The 19674-nt window shown below is 39.8% G+C and overlaps 1 protein-coding gene across 5 annotated transcripts in view; it reads right to left on the bottom strand.

Moving 5' to 3' along the window:
- The window catches only part of LOC149168262 (vacuolar cation/proton exchanger 3-like), a 373424-nt gene that overhangs the window by 125955 nt on the left and 227795 nt on the right, over window positions 1–19674 (bottom strand). For all 5 annotated transcript variants that reach the window (XR_016259740.1, XM_089428183.1, XM_089428181.1 and 2 more), the window contains exon 11: window positions 13002–13118. Coding sequence is in view for 4 of the 5 variants with exons in the window: in XM_089428183.1 (XP_089284309.1) it covers window positions 13002–13118 (117 nt within the window). In the remaining variant the exon portion in view is untranslated. The remainder of the gene's footprint in view (window positions 1–13001; window positions 13119–19674) is intronic.

Raw genomic sequence — 19674 nt, forward strand, 5'->3', positions numbered from 1 at the left:
AAAGTACCTCTAGTACCAGTCAATCCAGAACCCTGAGGTCTCGCTCCCTGTACATGACCTCCCTGCTGAGTAGAAGTCTGTGACTATCTCTCATCATACTCTCATGATCTTCGATAGGCTCGCTCCTCCTCGAACTTCACATCCCTTCTAATCACCACTCTCCATTTAGAAGGAATGAAGATCTGATAGACCTTCGAAGTCTCGTTGTAACCCATAAAGATACCCTTCTCTGCGATGGGTTCCAACTCCGTCCTCTGCTCCTTGGGGATATAAGAACATGTGAGACATCCAAAGATACGAAGATGTCCCACATGAGGCTTCTCTCCAGTGAAAGCCTCCTCCGAAGTCATATTCCCCAATACTTTGTGAGGACTCCTGTTCTGAAGATAAACAACAGTATTGTAGGCCTCAGCCCACAAAAACAAAGGCAACCCCTGATCATGAATCATCGCTCTAGCAGCCCCAACAATAGCTATGTTCTTCCTTTCAGACACCCCATTCTGTTGGGGGTTGTAAGGAACCATGAACTCTCTCCTAATGCCCTCATGTGCACAGAAGTCAAAAAACCCACCATCGGTGTACTCACCACCATTGTCTGACCTCAAGACCCGAATCTTCCTACCTGTCTGCTTTTCCACAAGAGCTTTGAACTCTTTAAAGCGACTAAAGACCTCACCCTTGGTCTTCAAGAAATATATCCAAGTCCTCCTAGAGTAGTCATCAATGAATATAACATAATACTCATAACCACCCAAAGACACATGAGACATACAACCACTAACATCAGTATGAATCAAGTCTAGTATACCTGTAGATCTGTTGTCACTCACTGGGAATGGTAAATCGGTGTACTTGCCCAAAGCACACCCTTTGCAGACCTCATAATGTTAGACACTGAAATCAGGAACTCCAGTAGTGATCTACCTCGTATTCTCAAAGCTCCATGATGCATATGAGCCATCCTCCGGTGCCATAACTCGCACAAGTCTCTACTGCTAGTGGTACTAGTGTGAGTGCTACCAGATGTGCTACTCACCAATACTCCTGCTAACTAAAAACTGAACATGTATAGTTTCCCAGAGCAGACTCCAATCACTTTGGCCGAAGTGATGGGAGCTCCCATAGGATGCATCAATACCTGCCCTCCTGAGAAAGTGACATCAAACCCCTTCTCCTCCATAGCAGACACTGAAATCAAATTCTTCTTCATCCCCGAAACATACAAAACATCCATGACCTTCAAAGGAGGCAAAGACTCCCTCTCAAATTTCATAGTCCCCACACCAACAGCTCTCACAGTGCGGACATCTCTAGTACAATCTCAATATCAAGTGCCCTCTCTGCAAGCTTTGAAAAGAACCCTCGTGCACTTGTCATATGGCATGAAGCCCCATTTTCTATGCACCACACATCGGATGATGTACTCCTACTAGATGTAGAAGTAATAAATGCAAAGTCCTGGTTAAACTATGAAGCAAACTACTCCACCTCTGCTGAAGCTACAGTGCCCTTCTTCCCCTAGTTCTTCCTCTCAGGACACATAGCAGCATAGTGTCCCATCTTCTGACATGCCCAACATTTGACTTTGGACATATCCATATCTTTCTTCTTCTTCTTCTTCTTCTTCTTCTTCTTCTTCTTCTTCTGCTCTTTTCCCTTATCCCCATCTAATGAGGCCCCTTTCTTGGCCTTCCCTTTGTCCTTTCCCCTGGCTGTCAAGGCTACATCCTCCTCATATGCTATCTTCACCCAACCACTACCAGTCTTCTGTATCTCATGTTGCACACAATCATCCCAGAATTTGTCCCAATTGGGAAGATTCTCCCTAGAGGTAACAGCATCTCCAAAGACCTCCCAAGACTTAGGAAGTCCCGCTACAGCTATCCTAACTAACTCTATGGGTGCAACTCCCTCATCAATAGCAGCCAAATCATCACGTACTTGTTTGACCCTGCCAAGATAATGAACTATACTTTCAGCCTTTGTCATCCTGATGTTTTTCAATGTTTTTTGAGTACCATCTTCCTGCTCCCATTGGTACTCTGATAGAGAGTGGTTAGAGTTGTCCACATCTAATATGCATGTGTTTCCTCTCACCTGAGAAACCACATGATCCTTCAAACTATCCATCAAAATCCTTTTTGCCTTTGCATTATTTTTTGTGAATTCAACAACTCCATCTGCAGCAGTAGGAGGTACAACCACTTGCCGCACTATGTCCCAAACTGTTGCCTCCTCAAACACTGTCAAAATTATGTCGTTCCAAACGCCATAGTTGGATATCCCATCCATCTATCCTCTATCCTTAAAAACATGGCCATGACTATTGTCCAAAATTTACAAAACCAAGAGAGGAATGAACTTTCCAGCACACCTTGTTGTCCCAAAAGCTCAGTCTGTGTGAAATTTCACCTTGCTGTCCCAAAATATCAATTTGTTGTCCAAACTAAGTTTGCTATCCAAAAATTAAGATTGTTGTCCAAACCATTGTTTGCTGTCCCAAACTACTGTTTGTTGTTCAAACTGCAATTTTCAGCATGTAGCTCTGATAGCATGTTGAAATTTGATGACTACAAAGTTCCTTGCAATCCCAACCCGGTTTTGATTTCACCTTATCACTCTCATTCAGTTAAATGCCCTTTCCCATAAACACACATTCAACATATAGAATTCTAGAAATGAAATTTTCAAATTAAAACACAAGGGACAGTCAACACATGCTGAAAATAAATATGGACATAAACAAACCAGCAACACACATAAAAATACACACAGATTTTTGGTCAACTTAGACCCACGCAAAACCCCTTCAATCTTCTCTAGGGAAAACCTGTTAGATAGCTCTTCAAATTTATTTATCTTTCGAGTTCAAGAAAAATACATTTGCAGACAAAACAAAATAGCAAAATACAACTTATCTCCTCAACCCAAAAATCCTTCAAAACCGTGCCCACCTTGCCTTGATTTTCGTGCCGACTTGAAGCTGAAAATATGTATCGTACGGATACGGACTATACTATATAGATTTCATACAGACTGTACTATACGGATTTTCATACCGTTGGACGACCTATACAAATTTTTCATTTTTTTCTCAAAAACTTCTCTCAAACAGCACGCAGCTCACAGCATTAAATGTTATTCGTATTGTACCTTCTGTTGTCTTCTATGCCTCGATTTTTGTGCGCAATGTTGCCCAAAAATCACTCCTTCAGCTTGCTGCAACAAATTTCTATTTCATAACTTTTCTCCAGCTCTTAGCCTCCTTTCCCCAATCTGCTCATGAAGAATGAATGCAGTCTCTCTTTTCTTTTCCCCCTTTTGTTTCCCTAAATGATGTTTGGGCAACACTAAGATCTAATGGCTCAGATTCACTTAGATCAAGGGATGAGAATAAATGTGCATTTAATTCTCACTTTCTATTTTTTAACTCACCCATTAAATAAAGTACCCACATTGTACTTTATGTCTGAAGTCACTTTTCACTTTATAATTTAACATTGACTTTACCAATTATAAACTCAATTTCACTTTATAAAGTCACCTTAGGAAAAGAATTATTTTGGACACTTTTCCCTAGGTAGAGACTAACCCATGGTAAACCACTTGTCCAAGGTACATTAAAAATCAACAAATTGGTAAGCCAACTCATAAGCAATCTTATCAACTTATATTCGTGCATCTCATCATATCAACCAGCATTGTCACATAACAAGGCCTTGACTAACAACTCTATCTCACCACAAGAATAGAGCACAATATTGGAGATACAATGAGTAATAGACACCTTCATCATTGTCTCTCAAGGCACATTCCCCAACCGGATGTTCACGAGGTATGTCCTTTTAGGACCATTCCCATCTTGGATTAACAAATCCTCATGGAATTTGCTCTTCGACTACTCTTACCTATTGGATGTCCTACCTCATCCTCAAAGAGTATCAAAATCAGTCTCAAATACTTACCCAATCCTCCATCCTTTCTTCATAGCATGAAGACAAGAATGATGTGTCTATCTCTCCCTCTCAACTACAGAGGATCAACTCATTCCTATAAAAAGACTATAGCCAAGCTCCCTCTTAACAAAGGACTTGTTAGCACCAACAACTCTCTTCGGTGGAGATCATGGTACTATTAGCTGCTTGTAGGGCTTCTCCTTTCTGCATCATGTCATGAACTTCAACTTCTTCATCGTGGAGACTTCTTCTTGTAGGGCACCGGCCATCTTCATCACTTCCCTTCAACAAGCATCATATTGAATCAATACTCATGTCATCCTTCTCTTCATCGAAAAGTGATCTTCTAGTCCACATCTAGCTATCCTTCATACAACTACCTTTTCCAAGTCATCATTCTTTCAGGATCTTCCATCCAATCTTAGTTGTAGATGAACTTCTACAATCCTCTTTTGAAAACCCTGTTTCAACCCAACCAGATGCCTTTTCCAAAATCAAAATGAACATTAAATCAAAGTTACCTCTTTATGATGGCCTTTCGTCGTGACATATGCTTCCAGCATAATCAACATCCTTTCGCATGTTGTATGAATCCATCTCTAAGACATACATTACCAAGGTTCTCTTTTTCTAACATACATATCAAGGTCTTGCTACCCTCTCCATGGAGATGTCATAGCTAATCTTTCTAGTTATCAGATTTTGATCACATATCTTAGCTTACGTGACAATAGATGCATCTTCTCACAAACTCTTCTTTCATGTTTCTTTGCATATGGTTTCCTCAGGATCGTTTATACACAGTTCCTTCATTATGGGAGCCATAGTTGCAAACCACCTCATATTCTTCATGAGGTCATATTATGTTGATTTCATCTTTTGTCAATATGTATAAGAGTTCAAGGCACATTGTCCACATGCCTTCCTACATCATTCTAATGGAAGAGTTTCTTCTTCTTTCGTCATGCTCATAGATAGAGAATTTTAACGTTTCTATCTAGCACCATATGATGACATGACTTTATCTATCAAATATATACATACCTCTTCCTTAGTTTGGTCATCTAGACTTCCTTCTAGCAGCTTCCTTCCCTTGCTTGAAGGTGAAAGATGCTTCAGCGAACTTGACATGTTGCATTCTTCTGTCACCATACCTTTATCCTTATAACCAATGGATCCCACACAAGGTGGAATGTAGACTATCTGCGAGGCACTTGCTTTTTCTAGGAAGAGGTGGATCTTCTAACAAAGATTCCAATGGAGGATCTTGATGATCCTCATTCTGCTTTGCTTCTTCCAAATGATGATGATGTATGTTATCGATCCTTTTGACTTTGTTAAATGACTTCAATTGTATAAACTGCTTACTTCAGTTGTCCTTCTATGTTTCCACTAATGATGCCATGAGATACTTCCTTTCTATCATGATGACTGCTTTGACCATATAGACTTCTACTTCGGCTATCCTTCCATGCCTCTATAATGATGTCTTCTCAATTTTTTTTCTGCAACAATGCATCCTATCATACTTGTGATGCTTTTCATCATGACTTGCTAACTTCTATGCATTTGAACAATAGGCTAAGTGAGTGAGAGACCTTCCAATAGTGGAGGTCTATCACTTCTTCCTTCTTTGACTTCTTCTCTTCAGGTTTTTCTACTTCAATGGTATGGGCTTCATTTCTTTCCTTTCTCTTCTTGTTGTCCTTCTTGAGTTTAGGACAATTCCTTTTGAAATGCCCATATTCATTACACTCATAGCATTGAATCTTAGACATATCAATTCTCTTTTGAAACTTCTTTCGAGGCTCAAACTTCCTAAATTTTCTATAATATCCCTAAGGAAAACTAACAGTAAATATGCAAAGCAAACATAGGCAAAAACAGCATGAAAGAGTAACAAGCAATCAGACCACAAATTGGCACCAAAAATTGCGATGTGTACTTATTTTATTAATGAAAAACGGGTGTACAATAAGGTGTTGGAATGAGTGCACCTGGGCTTGCTCTAAGAAAGCTAGCAAAGCCCCAAAATGACAAGTGAGACCCCTCCTCCAAATTGTTGCTATGCTGCCCAAGTACTACACTGTAGCTACCCAAAAATGTGTTGCTGCCTAAAAGGATCTGCTGCTAGGGCCCTCTCCACTGCTCAAAAAAATTCGGTAAATTAATCCTGGCCTCTCCTCAATAAACCCAAAATAACCCACGAAGTGTTTGGCCAAAACTTGAGCCCAGAAATTTGACCCTCTTTGGCTTGGGTGGGTCTGTTGTTGGGAAATCAACCCACATGTAGAATTTGCTGCTAAATGCCTGCAATTCCTGTTAGAAGGCTCCCCAGCCCTTCCCTCCAAATTTCCACCTCCAACTCCTCCCGGAGTGACTCTACCCAACACTACACAGTCCCTGCGCTGCTATAGCTTCCCCTCTGTTGTAATACAGCCTCACTGCTGCTAGTATGATTCGAGACTAAGTAGAACTCCCTCCTTGGGATGGCACTCAAAGTCCACTAAAGCAAGGGCTAGGATCTCTGCTCGAAAACACCCGTGTGCTGAACAACACATGCAGACTTAGCTCACTACTCAAGTGTGCTATGTCGAGAGACAATTTCTGAAATGATAGAGGAATGAGCCAAATGAGAGTCCCTTCTTCCTTTTGTCAAATTTCCTCCAAGATTGCCCATCTGGGCCCACATTGAATTCCTCACACCAATTTCGCTCCAAGGAGAGCGTACTCTCCATGTGGGTCAAAATTCCCTTGTGGTGGCCCCTACCCTCCACCAAGGCCACAATCTTTCACCTAACTCTAATGTTGGAGTGCCTCCTATGCCAAAAATCAAATGCGGGTCCTCTAATCCCACTTCTCGCAAGTGTAACCATGTAATAAACCAAAATTGAGCAAAATTGATATTTACTTAATAAAATACTAAGTAGGAATATCATAGTCCTTCTCGCCATGCTTGTCCTCAAGCAACTACAATGAAGGATGTTTTAATATCTGCTCCCCCTTCTAGGTGGCATCCTCATCCGGCAGATTCCTCCATCGAATCAAAAACTCCCTGATGACCCCGTTATGCAGGTGCCTCTGCCTAGTATCCAAAATGGCCTCCAGTTCCAACACCAAATGCCCCTCATCGTCCATAGGGGTTAACTCTATAGCTGTTGTAACCTGTTGTCCAAGTGCCTTTTTTAGGCAAGACATATAAAAGATGTTGTGCACCCGTCTCCACGGGGGTAGCTCCAGCTCATATGCTATCTCCCCCACCCTCTGAGCTTCTCAACCCCCTTTTGTTTGAGTGTAGACTGTAAGTACGGTTGGAGCCTCAAGAACACCAAGTCCCCTACTCCGAACTGCCTCTCAACTCTGCCCCTGTCTGCATAAAGCATCTGTTGGTTTTGGGCCATCCATATGTTGTCTTTTAGAGCCCTCAAGGTATCTTGGCTCTCCTGTATCCAGTCCTTTTCCCTTGGGGCCCTGCTGTCTCCAAACATAATGTCAGTGAAAGAAAATGCATCGTAACCATACAGAGCTTGAAATGGTGACATACATATGGACATGTGGTGCATAGTGTTGTAGCAGTATTCACCCCAAGTTTAGCCACCGTATTCATGCTCTCTGCTGACCTATCACATAGTAACGCAAGTAGCCCTCTAGCCACTTGTTAACTATTTGCGTCTGCCCATCTAGCTGTGGGTGGTAACTGGTACTCGGGCTAAGCTCAGTACTCACCAACCAGAATAGCTCCTGCCAAAATCCACCCATGAACCAGCGGTCCCGGTCACTAACAATGGTCTTTGGGAGACCATGTAGCTGAAACACCTCCCTGAAGAACAATTCAGCCACCTGTGAGGTCGAGTACCAGGCTAGGATGGCAAAGATGTGAGCGTACTTTATCAAGTGGTGCACCACTACATAGATGCAATCTTTTCCCTTTACTGTGGGCAGCCTAGTAATGAAATCCATTGATATGTTCTCCCATTTCCCCTCCAGAATGGGAAGCATCTGCAACAAGCCTGCGGGGTGTGTTTGCTCACCCTTGTTCCGCTTGCTTGTGTCACAGTCTTAGATATGCCTCAAAACATCATCCTTGAGGCCCTTCCACGCAAAACGCTCTCTAATGGCCCGATATGTCTTCGTGAACCCTTGGTGCCCCGCTAATGGTGAATCGTGGGCAACCTGTAGAATCTTCTCCCTCAGTGGGGAGTTGGGTACCAAGTAGATCTGGTCTCGATAGTAGATCACCTCGTTCATCAGCCAATGATGATCATCTATCACCAACCCATCAAGGACCTCACACGTGAACCGGTCCTTGGAGTACTCCACTAGTAACTATGCCCTCCAATCTGGGGCAATGCTCATCAAAGAAAGAGTGGTTGGCCTCCTGGACAACACATCAACCACTACGTTGTGCTTCCCTTTGACATACTCAATGTCAAAGTCATATGCTTGGAGCTTGCTCACCCACTTCTGTTGCCTCTCCTGCAACTGTTTCTGCTCCAAGAAGAACTTGAGGCTGTTGTGATCTGTCTTGACTTTAAACCTGTTCCCCACCAAATACTGCCTGAACTTGGCCAACGCATGCATGATGGCCAGCATCTCCTTATCATAGATGGAGTACAATAGCTCATGGGGCAGTAGCTTCCGACTCTCAAAAGCTATGGGGTGCCCTCCCTGCATCAACACGGACCCCACACCCACTCTTGATGCATCACACTCCAATGCGACAGGTTGATTCAATTTAGGAAGTGCCAACATCGGACAGCTAATCATGACCTCCTTAAGGCGGTCAAATGCCTCATGCGTTGTAGTGGTCCACTCAAAATCCCCTTTCTTTGTAAAGTCTACGAGGGGTGCTACTAATTGGGAGAAGCCCTTCACGAACTTCCTGTAATAACTGTAAATGCCTATGAAAACCCTCAGCTCGGTCATATTCCGGGGCTCTGGCCAGTCCCGGATAACCTTGATCTTCTCCTCATGTGCTCTCACACTGTCCACCCCAATGATGTGCCCTAGGTAGAGCATCTCAGTTAGCACAAACTTGCACTTGGACAGTTTAGCATAGAACTGTTGCTCCTCCAGAATGCACAGTACTATCTCAAGGTGTTGCAAATGCTCCTCCCAAGTCCGGCTATAAATCAGTATGTCATCAAAGAACACCAGCACGAACTTCCTCAACTGCCCATGAAACACGTGGTTCATGCATGACTGGAAGGTAGTTGGTCCGTTGATCAGGCCGAAGGGCATAACCAAGAACTCGAAGTGCCCATAATGGCACCGAAATGTTGTCTTCAGGACATCCTGGTCCCTCACCCGGATCTGATGGTACCCCGACCGCAAATCAATCTTCGAAAAGAACTTAGCTCCCCTCAACTCATCCATCAGCTCATCTATACGTGGGATGGGGTAGTGGTTCTTCAGTGTCTTCTTGTTGAGGGCCCGGTAATCGATGCACATACGTAAGGACCCATCCTTCTTCTTCACCAGCACAACTGATGAAGCAAAAGGGCTAGAGTTGGGCCTAATATACCCAAGTGCCAATAGCTCGTGGATGGCCCTCTCTATCTCATCCTAATATGCCTTGGATGTCGATAAGGAGTGGTGATGACAGCTTGCACATGTACTCTCCATGTGGGTCAAAATTCCCTTGTGGTGGCCCCCACACTCCACCAAGGCCGCAATCTTTCATCTAACTCTAATGTTGGAGTGCCTCCTACACCAAAAATCAAATGTGGTTCCTCTAAGCCCATTTCTCCTAAGTGTAACCATGTAATAAACCAAAATTGAGCAAAATCGATATTTACTTAATAAATTACTAAGTAGGAATATCACATTTTCCTTTCTTCCTTGTTGATGTTGCATATGCTTGAGTTGGTTCAGTTGATCCAACATCGTTCTTCGCTTTTGATCTGGATTCTTCACTTTTGCATAATGACCACAAATCGCTAAATGGAGTGGTTTCCTTCTTCCCATAGATGCTTGATACAAAATTCCCCCATCCATCAAGTAGTGCATTGAGCACAATGGTCGTCATCTCTCGATCAAACATTAGTTCTCCAAGTTCTTGTAGTTGGTCTTTGATTTCAGATACCTTCCTGAAATATGAAGCTATACCTTCTTCCCCTGATACTTTCATCTTGTATAGTTCGGTTTTTAAAGATATGATTTCACCTATAGTGCTTACAGAAAACAACTCCACCAATTTGTCATAGATCTCCTTCGTTGTCTTCAACTTTGCAAAATAAGGGATGAGAGAATCCTTAATTGACTCTATGAGGATCCTTTGTGCCCTTATTTCTCCTTTCATGTACTTTGATAGTGCTTGATAATGCTCTTGGGATGTTTTGGTGATGGAGCCCATTATATATTCAATAACTTCATTCTCCATGAGAATTAAATCAATTCTCTTCTTCCATGCAAGGTAGTTCGAGGTCCCAACCAATTTATTGTTCTCCTTGCAAAATGAAGTCATTTGGTTTGTAGATTGAGACATAAAAATATAGAATACTTACTTTTCAAGTGAAGATGCTCCTTTGAAGATGATATCTTCAACTTGATGCCTTCTTGATGATGATTGCTTCCTTGATGATGTCTTCCTTCTTGATTTCTTTGATGCTTCTTATTGCTTCCTCTGGATGTAGAAATGTAGAATGTGGAGATTTCAAGATGCTTAAATGTGTTAAGTCCTTCTTGAATGGAGGTAGGGTCTTTGAGGTCTTCTTCTTCTTCCAAGAATTGTCATGATGTGATCCTTGTGATGTGATGGATAGTCCTCCTTCATGCTTTTTGTTTCTCCTTGATGATGTCCTTGTGCTCAGCCCTTGTGTATCCTTCTTCAATTGGATGATCTCCAAGCTGCCTCTTCTTCTTGATGTTGTCATCTTAGCTCTGATACCATGTTGAGAAATCTAAGCAGCGACTAAATTAGGAGATTTCTCTTACTTTGATAACTGCTTGTAATGTTCTTCTACTTAACTTGATGTACTTATTATTAGCATCTTCTTTCACTTGATTATTATTGTATTCTTATCATCAAACAGCTACCAAACTATAAAGATCAAAAAGACAAGAGGACACAAAATGTAGGCTGCAAGCTAGGGCCAAACCCTCTCCTCTTGAGAGGAAAACCCACAAGAATTCTTCTCTTCTTATAGAATGTTCAGATGATGAATTCCAAGACCTAAGACTCTTGTCAAAGACCCCTCCAAGACCAAGTCAACCTCTCCTTTGATAAGATTGGCCTTCACAAAGTCAACCCAAGTCAATGTTGCTTCAAATGTTCTGATTTCGGCCTCACTTCTGGATTTTGGTCACTACAACAGGTCTGCAATTTTCGGTCCCTCTACGCTCACTGTAATTTCGCACATGTGATTGTTTTAGGGCAAAATTTGAACCTTGTTCTAATTTGCTTGGGGTGTTACCACTTCCTTAGCAATTTGGCTTCTTTCCTTGATTCTTTAGCTCCAAACATCAGCTTTACTTTGGCAGGTCTGAAATCTGGTCTTGCTGCAACAACAATGATGCCCTAGATCTCGCACGTGTAGGAAGATATAGCCAAAAACAGTCCTTCAAAATTTGGTTTCTCTCTCCTTTTTCTCCTTTTCTTTGCTGACCTTCTGGGTCTTTTTCTTCTCTTCAACAAACTTCTTGGGTGTATCACAAATCAAGTTGAGTGCCTCGTATTTATAGGCTCTTTTGGGAGACCTAATAGGCCAACTTCTCACAGCTTGGAGACCGACTTGTCACCTGCAGGTCGACTTGTCTTTGAGGGTGACTTTGACTCAATTTTGACTCAAATAAATTATCTTGACTAGATACAAAAGGGTCTTTAACATATGACAATAACTTCTTTGACATCTTGAATCAATGACAAAACCTAGAAGCACTCAATGGGTGCTTGACCTATAAATAAAATTGACCTTGAACATGAAACTCATGCTATAAAAACAATAATAATACATTTTCTCTCTCTTTACATAAAATCATGATTACATTAGACATTATGAAGACCAAACCTAGTTACACATTTCAACAGTTGCAAGAGAGACAAGAGGATTAAGCCCCGACGGTTAGCTCAATTGGTTGAGTCCCCATCGTTAAAGCACCTTTGCTATTGAGAAGTCACGGGTTCAATTCTCTCAACACCCTCGGGGTAAGGCTCTGTGATTGAGCCAGCAGGAAGTGATCCCTCCGGGTGGATCTCCCTGGTACAAATATTGTGCACGTAGCGGTCACTGATCTCTAGGGACATGAACCACATGCAAAAAAAAAAAAAATATATATATATATATATAGCCAAGAGGAGATTACATTGGAAGAGAAGGAAGCCAGTTCAAAAAAACAGAAAAGAGAAAAACAGGTGAAAAAGAGGAATTTTTATGAATGAATAAAAAAAATAATTAAAACTAAAACACAAAATAGTTGGGGAAGAAAAAGAATTAGGAAAGACTAGAATGAAAGGAAATTTAAAGTAAGGTGAGAAAATTAAACTCAGAAAGATGTGTAAGGTTAAAGCATAGCAAAATTAATTTGAGAAAATAAAGCATAAAAATTAGATAATAAAAAGATACAAAGAAAGAGGGTGGGGCAACAATTTAAATTAGATTTTGCTGAAACAAAGAATAAGAGAGACATGCTGCGATAAGACAGTTTTACCTGTATTCCCATAAATCAGGAATAGGGAACGCTAAAATGGGGATTCAAGTCAAATTTACATAAACAAAATAAAAAGGCATACGAATGGCAATGTGAGTTTTACTCTAGTCATTATTGGTTTCATGATTGTGAGCCATTCAGCAGAAAGGAGGGTATGATAATGCCTCCCAGAATATTACCAAATCTAACTTTGGATCAGAATAATGTTGAAGAAAATGTATTTATATCATGCAAAGATTCGAGAAGTATATGGTATCTTTACCAACCCTTGTATCCACAAGGAAATGGGGCAGATTTACCACAATAAGAAAAGCATGAGTACCACAAAAAGAAGGAAATAGTAATTACATTGAAAAAAATGAAAAGCTGAAGATATCTCAGAAGACCTGCACAAACCTGAAGCATAAATGCGACCACGATGACTGTAATAAATAATGTAGCAGTCTCAAAAAGTTGAAAGTTCAAATCCATGGACTTTCCCATAATCCAACCAACCACCACACAAAAGGGAATCTGCATCCAGTTACATGGATTTAAATATTAAATAATAAACATTAAGCTAACCAAACATAAATATTGGCAAAGAAACATAGAATACACTAAATAGGTACTTTGATATTGCTCTAAAATCACACAAAAGATATTTTCTTGAAGTTGACAAATAAGTTTTATAGAGTCGTTTCCTCAATAACAATTTCTGGTAAACTTCTAAAACATATATCAAACAGAAAATAAAAATAAAAATGAAGAAATGAAGAAATAAATGTCTTTTGCTTAGATAGTGCTGAAATATAGACAAATCCTACTATTAATTAATTTTACTATACCAAAAACATTTATATAAATGTCAAATGTAAACTAGTTCTCTGGGATTTATTTGTGAAATTGCAATCTTTTATATTTGCAAGCATACGAAAAGAAGTTGGTACAAAAATGCATCACTTCCACACATTAAACATGCTCTAAGACCAATATAATGTAAGTGACAGAATATTCAGTTTCCAATTTTCCAATGGACAACAATATATATGCAAAAAGGAGATAACAACAAGCACATGCTTAGTGGTCCTTGATTACCATGTTTACATCAAAAGAAGAGGATGAATTTGAGGATGCCACTAAATATAGACAGCATGTTGGGAGCAATGTTATCAAAACCAAACTGGTGATTTAACCGGAAAACCCTCTGAACAGGGAACCCGTCAGAACAAAACCGGAGCCAGTAAAAAAACTAGACCAAAAAGCCAGTCAACCAAAAACACACAAATATTCAAATTTTAAATAAAAAACATATATGTTCATGTGCATTCATATGAATCCAAACCATTGATACACAGATAAGCAAAAGTTCTCATTTATATAGCATGTAAGAGTGCACATAACCAATAGCACCGAGTGCAATCCATTTTTGAACCGAAAATACAACAAAAAAGCTCTATATGGCCTCTAACATCCAAGAAAAATCATGCTACAACAAATACCTACATATAATCAAAATCATTTCCTATACTAGGATTTTCGTCATCAATATCACCCTCTACGCATTAAAATAACATAGAAAAATGTACCATGTCAAGTCAAGATTTGTTCGAGTGATGGGGCACATTTTTAGTAGGGTCATTATAGAGGAGTTTGACAACCAATGGCACTAACATCAAGGTACATAGAGGGCTTGGTGCTCTTGATTAAATACTAGTCCCATACCCTCGTACATGACAAAATCCAATGGAAGCATTGCAATCTCCCCAATCCTACAATCTTGAAAATTTGTTAAGTTTGTTGGATTTTAAAAGAGATCTAAAATTCTACTTTCTCCATATGAAATCCAATGAGGTCGGAACCACTCTCAAACATCTTAAGTCCATTCATGGTAATCTTAAAAATTTAAGTAAAAGGATGAAAATTTGAGCAACAACATTTTTTAGCACCGTTGTCGGGTACAAATTTTTCTATCCTTGGTCCTCACGACAAAAAAATTCAATCTAAAATCTTCATCATTCTTTTTTTTATCTTTTCATTTAGTCGGCAATGCCACAAAATTTTCTGGTGTCATTGTCGGGGATCAATTTATTGGACCTTGGTGTTGCGACATTCTTCTTAATCATCTTCACCTTTTCATTATCTCATCATTCCTTATCCCGTCACCACCACATATTTTGCCACCATTGTGACATTTCCCTTGTCTCTTCATCTTTTCATCGCCTTATCCTTTTTCCTCTCATTAATCTTTTCATCTTTTATATTTAATGAGAGGAAACCCTAAACCCTAAACCCTAAACTCTGCCAATGTTGTTGACCAGCCTATACCATTTTGCAAACCTTGTGAAAGTTTTCGTGAGGAAAGTTCATGTGCTCTTGCTAAGAAACTCTTAGAAAAATGAACAAGTGAACAAATAAATAATGTATGTCAAATTCTTCTAAGGAAGGTTGTTGCACAGACATCATTTCCTCATCCTTCACCTTCAACAATTTCAGTGACGGAAAGGAGCCTAGGACACAGATATATAGGGAAAAGCCACCTCAGGAACAAATTCTAGAAATTGATAGAAGGGTTATACTTATCAAAGGAATGGTAAAGAGAAAAGTCAGAATAAACAGGTTGCATCCGAAAGGTATAAATCAAGATTGAAGATAGATAGGGCCGCATGGATTAATAGTATTAAAATGTTTATCCCAGTCCTAGAACTTTTGAAGATCCCTTCACAAAGAGCTTCGTTCTTCAAAGCTTTGGATATCGCCCAATTGGATAAAAATAATGAACATCCAAAGGACAAAGAAATCATGATAAAGGACTTAAATTGTTACATGACGAATGAGAAAAATAAGCCCTTCTTCCTGACCTTGGATATTAATGACTGTTTACTTCATAATTGCACGTTGGATTATGGTGCTTCAACGAATGTTATGACTAATAAGGTTATGGATCAGTTAAATTTGAGAATTTCTAGGCCTTATCATAACATTTTCTCTTTGGCTTTGAAAAGGATTGAAATCCTTGGTTTGATTAAAGATTTACAGGTTGCCTTGGCAAATTATCCGTATAAGATTATCACCATGGCTATAGCAATCATTGATGTTCAAGATCTGTGGGGAATGCTTCTCTCAAGGAAGTTTGCAGCTGATTTAGGAGGATGTATTAGATGGATCTCTCATATGCTACTATTCCTGCAGCAGTTGGTGGTATGGTCAGATTGTATAGAGAAACAGAAAGAAGATACCGCATTGAAATTCCAAAGAGGACTAAAAATGGTGAACAGAATGACCCACAGGATCATCCACCACAATATGAGGTTGAATCCATTCAACCAGTTTCTCACTTTTCTTCGTCTCATTTTCCATCCTATCTTCCGAGCAAATAAATAAGTCTTGATTTCAGCAGAAGTATGCTAACGCGGTGATGAACATTTACATCAACCAAAAAGGGTCAAATTTCAGCAGGGGACATCTGACAAGCAGCCTATACTTATCAAAGGAATGGTAATGAGCAAAGTCAGAATAAATAGGCTGCATCTGAAAGCTATAAGTAAGGATTGAATATGGATTGGGTTGCATGGCTTTAGAGTATTAAAGTGTTTGTCCCAGTCTTAGAACTTTTCAAGATCCCTCCGCAAAGAGCTTCGTTCTTTAAAGGTTTGGATATCGCCCAACAAGATAAAAATAGTGAACATCCAAAGGATGAAGAAATCATGATAAAGGACTTAAATTGTTACATGACAAATGAGAAACATAAGTCTTTCTTCCTGGCCTTGGATATTAATGATTGTTTACTTCATAATTGCATGTTGGATTCCAGTGCTTCAACGAATGTTATGACTAACAAGGTTATGGATCAGTTAAATTTGAGAATTTCTAGGCCTTATCATAACATTTTCTCTATGGATTTGAAAAGGATTGAAGTCCTTGGTGTTGTTAAATATTTACAGGTTGCCTTGGCAAATTATCCGTATACGATTATCACCATGGATATAGCAATCATTGATTTTCAAGATGTATGGGGAATGCTTCTCTCAAGGAAGTTTGCAGCTGATTTAGGAGGATGTATTCAGATGGATCTCTCGTATACTACTATTCCTGCAGCAGCTGGTGGTATGGTCAGATTGTATAGAGAAATAGAAAGAAGATACCACGTTGAAATTCCAAAAAGGCCTAAAAATGGTGAAGAGATTGAACCACAAGGTCATCAACCACAATATGAGGATGAATTCATTCAACCAATTTATCACTTTTCTTCGTCTCATTTTCCATCCTATCTTCCGAGCAAAAAAAGGAGGAGGCTAGATTCCAGCACAAGTATGCTAACACAATGATGAACATTTACATCAACCAAAAAGGGTCAAATTTCAGCAGGGGACATCTGACAAGCAGCCTATACTTATCAAAGGAATGGTAAAGAGCAAAGCCAGAATAAACAGGTTGCATCCGAAAGGTATAAGTCAGGATTGAAGATAGATAGGGCCGCATGGATTAATAGCACTGTTGATAATATCGGTATCGGCAAAATATCGGCGAGGGTCCAGAAAATATCTTATCGGCAATATCGGCGAAAATATCGGCAAAATATCGGCAAATATCAGCAAGCATAAAAAATAATTTTTTCAAATTTTTAAATATAGCCGATATTTTGCCGATATTTTCAAAATATCGCGATATTTTGCCGATATTTTCCGATATTTGCCGATATTTTGAAAATATCGCGATATTTTCAAAACAGAAAATATCGCGATATTTTCTCGGCGATATATCGTTTTGCCGAAAATATCGCGATATTTCCAAATATCGCCGATATATCGCCGATATTATCAACAGTGATTAATAGTATTGAAATGTTTGTCCCAGTCTTAGAACTTTTGAAGATCCCTTCGCAAAGAACTTCGTTCTTCAAAGCTTTGATATGGCCCAACAGGATAAAAATAATGAACATCCAAAGGACAAAGAAATCATGATAAAGGACTTAAATTGTTTCATGACGAATGAGAAACATAAGCCTTTCTTCCTAACCTTGGATATTAATGACTGTTTACTTCATAATTGCATGTTGGATTATGGTGCTTCAACGAATGTTATGACTAAGATGGTTATGGATCGGTTAAATTTGATAATTTATAGGCCTTATCATAACATTTTCTCTATGGATTCAAAAAGGATTGAAGTCTTTGGTGTGGTTAAAGATTTACTGGTTGCCTTGGCAAATTATCTGTATAAGATTATCACCATGGACATAGCAATCATTGATGTTCAAGATGTGTGGGGAATGCATCTCTCACGAAATTTTGCAGCCGATGTAGCAGGATGTATTCAGATGGATCTCTCATATGCAACTATTCCTGCAGCAATTGGTGGTATGGTCAGATTGTATAAAGAAATAGAAAGAAGATACCACGTTGAAATTCCAAAGAGGCCTACAAATAGTGAAGAGATTGAACCACAAGGTCATCCACCACAATAAGAGGTTGAATTCATTCAACCAGTTTATCCCTTTTCTTCGTCTCATTTTCTATCCTATCTTCCAAGCTAAAAAGGAAGAACACTTGATTTCAGCATAAGTATGCTAACACAGTGATGAACATTTACATCAACCAAAAAGGGTCAAATTTCAGCAGGGGACATCTGATAAGCAGCCCATACTTATCAAAGGAATGGTAAAGAGCAAAGTCAGAATAAACAGGTTGCATCCAAAAGGTATAAGTAAGGATTGAAGATAGATTGGGCTGCATGGATTAATAGTATTAAAATGTTTGTCCCGGTCTTAGAACTTTTGAAGATCCCTGTGCAAAGAGCTTCATTCTTCAAAGCTTTGGATATCGCCCAACAAGATAAAAACAATCAACATCCAAAGGACAAAGAAATCATGATAAAGGACTTAAATGGTTACATGACAAATGAGAAACATAAGCCTTTCTTCCTGACCTTGGATATTAATGACCGTTTACTTCATAATAGCATGTTGGATTCTGGGACTTCAACGAATGTTATGACTAAGAAGGTTATGGATCAGTTAAATTTCAAAATTTCTAGGCCTTATCATAACATTTTCTCTATGGATTCGAAAAGGATTGAAGTTCTTGGTGTTGTTAAAGATTTACAGGTTGCCTTGGCAAATTATCCGTATAAGATTATCACCATGGATATAGCAATCATTGATTTTCAAGATGTGTGGAGAATGCTTCTCCCAAGGAAGTTTGCAGCCGATTTAGGAGGTTGTATTCAGATGGATCTCTCATATACTACTATTCCTGCAACAGCTGGTGGTATGGTAAGATTGTATAGAGAAATAGAAAGAAGAGACCACGTTGAAATTCCAAAGAGGCCTAAAAATGGTGAAGAGATTGAACCACAGGGCCATCAAACACAATATGAGGTTGAATTCATTCAACCATATTATCACTTTTCTTCGTCTCATTTTCCATCCTATCTTCCGAGCAAAAAAGGAAGGCAGCTTGATTTCAGCAGAAGTATGCTAACACAGTGATGAACATTTACATCAACCAAAAAGGGTCAAATTTCAGAATCGCTAGTGCCCCATTTTAGATCATGAATCGCTAGTGGTGATTCAGCATGAGCAGCATATGATGGAGCGTGAGTCAGCTGAGGAGGATGATGTGCACACCATGCATGATGAGCCTTCAGGGGAGAGCTAGTTGGAAGTTCATATTGAGCCCGTGATGGCGGAGGATGAGCAACCACCCTTGAGTTCAACCATTGATGAGGAGCAGACAGATGTACAAACATCTAGCAGGGTGGCAGTATTTGTAGGACACTTGTCCTCAGGACGTGTTGAAGATTGACAAGGTAGTTTTGTGGGAGGCTAGTAGATGGCAGGAGCATGGAGTTTCCAATCAGAGGAGGGAGGAGCTTTGGAGATGGTGATGCATCCATCTTTGGGCCGACCCACTAATGAGGTGCAGGTAGATGCACAGGCAGCTGCCAGAGTTGAAGTACATTCAGGGAACAACCCTCTCCAGGAGTACATAGATGGGGCTTGCAGCACAATTTGGCCACTTGTACCCACTATAGGGAGAGAGGTAGGGTTTTCTCGATGGATATTGTTGACTGACCAGACGGAGTTGTA

This window comes from Pinus tabuliformis, chromosome 4_2 (genome assembly GCF_031772625.1).
Source record: "Pinus tabuliformis cultivar Carrire ecotype Pingquan chromosome 4_2, CPIR1, whole genome shotgun sequence".
NCBI classification, from domain to species: Eukaryota; Viridiplantae; Streptophyta; class Pinopsida; order Pinales; family Pinaceae; genus Pinus; species Pinus tabuliformis.